At 43.0% G+C, this 6,384-nt stretch overlaps 3 protein-coding genes across 4 annotated transcripts; 1 reads left to right on the top strand and 2 right to left on the bottom strand.

Annotated features, from left to right (window-relative positions):
• The first annotated feature begins 387 nt into the window (after nucleotides 1-387).
• Nucleotides 388-1,582, top strand: ufsp1 (UFM1-specific peptidase 1). The gene has a single exon (XM_030075598.1). The coding sequence runs from the start codon at nucleotides 549-551 to the stop codon at nucleotides 1,314-1,316; it is 768 nt and encodes a 255-aa protein (XP_029931458.1). The 5' UTR covers nucleotides 388-548; the 3' UTR covers nucleotides 1,317-1,582.
• A 368-nt stretch (nucleotides 1,583-1,950) lies between these two features.
• LOC115376614 (endonuclease domain-containing 1 protein-like) lies at nucleotides 1,951-3,844 on the bottom strand. The gene is made up of 2 exons (XM_030076319.1): nucleotides 3,335-3,844; nucleotides 1,951-2,716 (listed from the first exon to the last, which is right to left on the bottom strand). The coding sequence occupies exons 1-2, from the start codon at nucleotides 3,653-3,655 to the stop codon at nucleotides 2,135-2,137; spliced, it is 903 nt and encodes a 300-aa protein (XP_029932179.1). The 5' UTR covers nucleotides 3,656-3,844; the 3' UTR covers nucleotides 1,951-2,134.
• Nucleotides 3,845-4,794: 950 nt separating this feature from the next.
• On the bottom strand, nucleotides 4,795-6,384 carry LOC115376619 (endonuclease domain-containing 1 protein-like). Of its 2 annotated transcripts, none has more exons than XM_030076326.1 (3): nucleotides 6,321-6,384; nucleotides 5,927-6,202; nucleotides 4,795-5,657 (listed from the first exon to the last, which is right to left on the bottom strand). In XM_030076326.1, exons 2-3 carry the CDS (start codon nucleotides 6,200-6,202, stop codon nucleotides 5,064-5,066), a joined length of 870 nt encoding a protein of 289 aa, XP_029932186.1. In that variant the 5' UTR covers nucleotides 6,321-6,384; the 3' UTR covers nucleotides 4,795-5,063. The 2 variants fall into 2 exon arrangements, with proteins under 2 accessions (XP_029932186.1, XP_029932185.1); XM_030076325.1 differs by having other exon boundaries at nucleotides 5,927-6,205; nucleotides 6,306-6,378.

Below are 6,384 nucleotides of genomic sequence, written 5' to 3'. Positions count from 1 at the left end.
AAATAGTGCACGAATAATCCCACAACATGAATACACTTAGGAAATGGGGAATGTTGTAATTATGACCCAGTCCCCAAGGAGTTTGGGAAAAATGCAAGATACTGTATATGCTGTTTTGACCACTGAATTAATGAAGCATCAAATAAATTATTTCTGCGCATTTTCTCCTCTCCACTCACAAGCATACTCTGCCGTGTCCCGCCTTAATTTTTAAATAATACTGCAGCTATCAAAACTGTATTGGTAAAGGAGCAATTTTCGTATTATTGCAAATCAAAAACACTCCAGTGTGCAAGGACTTGTGCCACCTAGAGGTGAAAGTGTCTGTAACCGGAGCTGATGACGAGTCCGTGAAGGCAGCGCTAACAGGGAGAAATACAGAGCGGAACTCAAGCGTCGTTGCAAGTGCGCGTAGGGACATTGAATGCAGTTACACTGAACAACAGTCAACCTTTTAGCAAAAGCTGAAAGGTTTAACTCCTTTATACATTAATATAATTGTGAAACGCGTGTTCGGTTCACCGGAAGAGATAAATAGTGATAACTTAATGAATAAAAAACGCACAGCAGCAGGGGTTGTTGAAGACGAAATTGACTGGGGAGAGAAGACAGCTGGAGGGGAGAATATTATGAAGAAGAGCAGCTCAAAGTGGACAGAAACTTTATTGAAAAGTGTCCACACTGGTCTCCCTAATCCGGTTTCAGATCCTGTGAAATGTTCCCTGATAGCAGGAGAGTATCTCTACTTCCATTATGGCTGTGATGGGCAGGACGACAGAGGCTGGGGATGTGGCTACCGCACCGTTCAGACCATGGCTTCCTGGCTGTGCCACAGCTGGTCCCCACCGAGGGGCCAGTGCAGGCCCCCACCCAGCCTGCCTGAGATCCAACAAGCTTTGGTGTCGATGGGGGACAAACCAGGCTCGTTTTCAGGCTCCAGAGAGTGGATAGGAACTTTTGAAGCTTCCCTTATCCTTGACTACTTCTATGATGTTCCCTGTAAGGTGGTTCATGTTCGAGGCGGTGGGGCAGAGCTGGAGCAGGTGGCAGTGGAAGAGCTCCATCAGCACTTTCAGAGGCATGGGTCTCCAGTCATGATGGGAGGGGACAGGGATAACTCATCAAAGGGGATCTTAGGGGTGTGCACCGGGGACAAGGGGAGCCACCTGCTAATCGCTGACCCCCATTACTATGGATGCCCCCTGGACAAGGCAGAGTTACAGAGGCGAGGATGGGTGGCTTGGAAAAGAGTGTCATCTCTGGATCACTCTTCATTTTACAACCTATGTTTGCCTCAGACTGCCAAGAGAGGATAGAGAACTATGTGACATGTGCAAGGACCTGTTTCAGATCCACAGTTTAATTATATTTAAAATATGCAGAAATTATGGCACAATATGTCACCATCTGGACTGCTGCTGACTGTTTGCTGCAGGGCTGGAGATCAACAGTGACTCACAGAAAACTCTGAAACTGAATTGTCAGTCAGTGTCAGTGTTTTGAAAGGTGCTGCAGTGCCATCATGTGGGCAGAATCATTATCAAAAGGTATTTGAAATAAAACACAAAATGTTTGTCTTTATTGCTCCATTATATTTCTTCTGCATCCCATATTTCTTTTGACAGGTATTAAAATGTGTTTAGCTTTGAAACACACTTTTTCGCTGGAAACATAAAAGCATATACCTGTGTTTTTTTTTTTTTCACCTCACGTCAGATACTTACCCAGAGGCCAATATGCAAATGAAGCTTGATGATCAAAGACATGGACTCAGACTTAAACAGGACATGACTGTTGTAGCAGCCCACTACTGTGGATATTTCTCATGTACAGAGGCTTCACTTAGTTTAGACGCTACCAATGAAGAAAAATAGCTTCTTTTTTAATAGCAGAATATTTTTAGTGAACTGACATTGAATTTAATTTAACAGTATAAGACAAACTCCAGTCATTTCCTCATTTTATTGCATACAGTGATATTTCACAGCATATCTCAATTAATTTTGCTCTTAGATTAACATCTGTCTGAACTGGTCTCTTAAGTTTTTCTTAAGTTACATGATATAGAATCTTGAACACACTCTAAACTAGAATTATTACAGACAGAACAGCCATAGCTCGCATCCACATTATCTCAAACATCTGGCACACAGTCATTATAGAAGATCTGGAAGTTTTTGTCTACATCCATCCTCCCCTTGAGGAACTTCTCCAGGTTCTTTAGAGGAACTTCGACCATGTGGTTGTTGATGCGGTCATTGAGCCCATATGCTCCAAACACGGGGAACTTGTAGCGCACAAAGTACGGTGCGTTTTGGTCAAACTCGGTGCAGCAGTAGGCCGACCACATATACTCTGGCACAGCCACCCGATCCATGTTGTCCCGACGGATCATGTTCCCAGAGGTGGTGATCCCTGTGACCACATAGGCTTTGCCACGGCAGTAGTTGTTGAGGCGTTTGCGGATGAGGTCCTGGTGTTCAGCCCAAGGACCCATGTTGAACTCTCTGAACTGAGGCACCACATTGGTCAGGGTGTAGGTTGAAGCCTTGTCCAGTGGGTCAGCCTGGTGTTCATCAGGGTTTAGGTGGCCACGCTCGTACTGAACCACATCAGCGTAGTCCTCCAGAACCGCCTGGGTGTCCTCAAAGTTCATATGCATGTTCGAGGACTGGGGAAAGGCCTCCATGTTACTGCTGCCCTTTTCTGAGGCCAGCTAGAGAAAGAATGAAATAGTAAACAATTATGCAAAAAACAGTAACGATAACAGGGATGAAATGTTTTCCATTGATGAGAAAAATGTGAAGAGGTTAACTATTTGCCCTCATTTGCAAAGGAATCACATTCATTCCCACTTTCTCTCTGAGGGTTTTTTTTAACATTTGTCAGAATCTATCAATAAAAAGGAGCAATTTCAATTTGCATAACCGCATACTTAAGTGTCTACGTGAACGGGATATAGGAACACCTTATTATAATACTGATTCAAGGGTAATAAAGCATCTTATCTTGACCTTCGTCTCTTTGCTCATAGCAGCAGTAATATCCTTGCCTCAGGCTTTATAAGGTGGTAGGAGCTTGTGAATTTATTAAATATGTTTTCTTTGTCTGAAGACAATGAAATCCTTGTCCAATGTAGCCAAGTGTGCATACTGATAAATGTACAGATGTGATATAGTATATATATAATACACATACACAGAGACCACACATTTACTTGCAGATGATATATGTAGCCTACTCAGACTTGTGTCAAAACTCAATCTGAGAGCAATATTTAGTATAAATCTTGAACAGCACTTAGACCCCTGTGAACCTCCACACTAAAACTCACCTGCGGCTCAAACATCCAAGGGAAGTCCACTCTCTTCTCCCCATCTGATTTCTTGAAGGTATAGGCACTATAGATGGGAATGCGCTTGTGAGAGTCATACAGGGTGATATAGCGTGGCTTATCCTCATAGCGCTGGCAGATCTTCTTCAAGGAGTTGCTGAGGTAGCCTCGTGGTGGGGTGCCCATGTACAGAGAGTTCTTACAGCGTTCCACATGGTTGAAGTCCTGCACCACTCCTGCCCGGGCTGTCTGTAGCAACACACAGGTCAGCAAGGTCAGAACAGCTGCCAGGTGCATAGCGCAGTTTTCTGATATGGGCATCGTCGTGGCAGCTCTGTTTTCCACTATCTCACAACCTTGATGTGCCTTTGGGAACTTTCTATTCCTCCAAGTGCGTATTGGTATCTCTCTTCCCCAGCCGAAACACAACCCAACAAATCCAGAATGGTCTACCAAGCTACAGCGACCAAGACGTCTGTCCCAACTCTATCAGAGTTAACATTATTGGCCCTCTTGCTTCATTTGTAGATCCAACATACTAGACTCCCTTTGTAAAGCCTTTTCCATATATTCAAAGTGCTATGTGTATAGTGGCACTAACTCAAAAGCAGTGAATGTTATCAGCAGTGTGAGATAACTAGGAACTACTGAGGCCAGTATGAAGCAGACATGATCTCTCTCTATGAAAAATAGAAGAGCACATGTGTAGTTGGTTACAACATAAAAGGCTTGAATATTATTTGTTTTTTTTAATTTGCTAGTTGTGTTGACACAGACAGAGAGAGAGAGAGAGAGAGAGAGAGAGAGAAAGAGAGAGAGAGAGAGAGAGAGAGAAAGAGAGAGAAAGTGAGACAGAGAGGCTGGATCTGTTTGAAAGCCCATCAGTGTATCAGAGGACAGAAGCTGAATTATGTTCCTCTACTGCCACACAACTTTGACCCCTGCTCCTCGGGATTCACATGGATGTAAAGCAAACATCATTATCATGTGGGGCCATGGTGATGGAAATAAAAATAAACAACCTCTACAGCATACCCTCAATTATCTCTTTCTGCTCTCTGAAACCTAATAAAAGATCTAGACTCTGTCATTGCTTCTTATGGCATACAGCAATACAAGTCCAATGTTATTGCTTCATATAGGCCAGAATAAGGAAATAAAATCAGATACAAAGGGAGAAGTGTGAATTATTCAGATACAGAGAAACTGGGTGGGACCACATGAAGACAAGTGTGGTTTTCTGCCTCTTGCTTCAGAATGAAAAGGTCCCTGTGTGATATTTCCTGTTTTTAGAGGGAATCGACACAGCTTTCATTTCATTCTTTTACAAAAAAAAAAAAGAAATCAGCATAATATCACAGAAATATCACATTTCATAAAAGTGAATGACTCAGAAATATGAAAACTTCATCACACCTCATTTGTTTGATAAGCTTTATTACTTTTAGTGAGGAAAGGCATCCCAAAGGTCATTATAACAGTTTCAGAGTGACAAAATCTGTCAGTGTTCTAAATTAATTGATAAATAAGACACTAGGATAGTTACATAGAACCTGTTAGTGTGTATTCTCACTTCATGACAATCATACCAACAAAGAAAGATTGAAGTGACACAAGTTAACATTTAAGTTTTTTTGTGCTTCAATTTGTGTTTAAACATGCGTTTATTGTGTAATTGTCATGATGATGATGACCTTACAATGGACAAGGCAAAACTGAAATATTTTTCCTAATGAGATATACTAGAGGATGGTGGGATGCAGTCATCCACAAAGATCTGAAAGTTCTTGTCCACAAAGGTGGTCTTCTTGAGGAACTCCTCCAGCTTCTGGATAGACATTTCCAGCACCTGGTTATTCTCCTTGTCGTTGAGGCCATAGTGAGCAAAGGATGGGAACTTGTAACGCTCATCGTAAGGTGCATTATGGTCATAGTCAACACAGCAGTACGCTGACCAGATGTAGGTGGGGACTGCCACACGGTTGATGTTATTTCGACGGATCATTTTTCCTGAGGTGGTGATACCTGTGACCACATGGGCTGTGCCACGACAGTAATTATTCAGTCGTTTGCGGATGACGTGCTCCTGTTCATTCCAGACTTCATCACTGAACTCTCGCACTAGAGGCACAACGTTGGTCAAGGTGTAGGTGGCGGCCTTGTCGTCAGGGTCAGCCTGGTGTTCATCTGGGTTCAGGGCACCGCGCTCATAGAAGATGGCATTTGTGTAGTCCTCGAGCACAGCCTGGGCATCCTCAAAATTCATGTGTATATAGCCACGTGGGAATGGTTGCATCTCGCCTGTGTCAGAAGATGTAGACAGCTGTTTTGGGACAGACAGACAGACAGAGCCAGAGCAATTGAAAGAATGAAGGTGGGGTGATAGGGTGGAGTCAAGCAAGAGAAGCAAATGTCATTGGTGATAAGGTCTAACATCATTTGAAACATTTACACAAGTATACAGACATACTACAGTACAACGATGAAAAATAATGGTCTCTGCATGCTGCTACTGTTCCTGTTAACAGAACATTCTCTAAGCTTTGCTATCATAACATCTCCAGTCTAACCTCCTGTATGTTTTTGTCTTACCTGAGGCTCATACATCCAGGGCACATCCACGCACTTCTCCCCATCTGAGCGTTTGAAGGTGTAGGCAGAGTAGATGGGGACGTGGTCCACAGTGTTGTACAGCGTCACATACCGGGGTTTCTTGTTGTAACGTTGACAGATGAACTGGAGGGATTTGTGTTCCAGCCCTGATGGTGGCGTTGCCATGTACAGAAACTGTCTGCACTCGGGCGACAGCTCCATCTCCACAGCACCTCTCACCGCTGATATAAGGAGAGTTACCAGTAAGACGGCCATCTGTGATGAGAAAAGTCAAGGCTTAGAAAAGTCAAACCAATAAAAAGTTTAAAGATGTCAAGTCCTGTGTCTGTGGAATATTTCTAAAGATAGAACAAAATAACAAAATAACACTAACTATGTTTCATCCAATGAGTTTCTGTATCTGTCTGTGGAGCTCAAAGGCTTTACTTGCAGCTAAG

The sequence above is a fragment of the Myripristis murdjan genome, chromosome 18 (assembly GCF_902150065.1).
Source record: "Myripristis murdjan chromosome 18, fMyrMur1.1, whole genome shotgun sequence".
NCBI lineage: Eukaryota > Metazoa > Chordata > Actinopteri > Holocentriformes > Holocentridae > Myripristis > Myripristis murdjan.
Note: the sequence above shows the minus strand (reverse complement) of the source record. Positions and strands in the feature narration are given on the sequence as shown.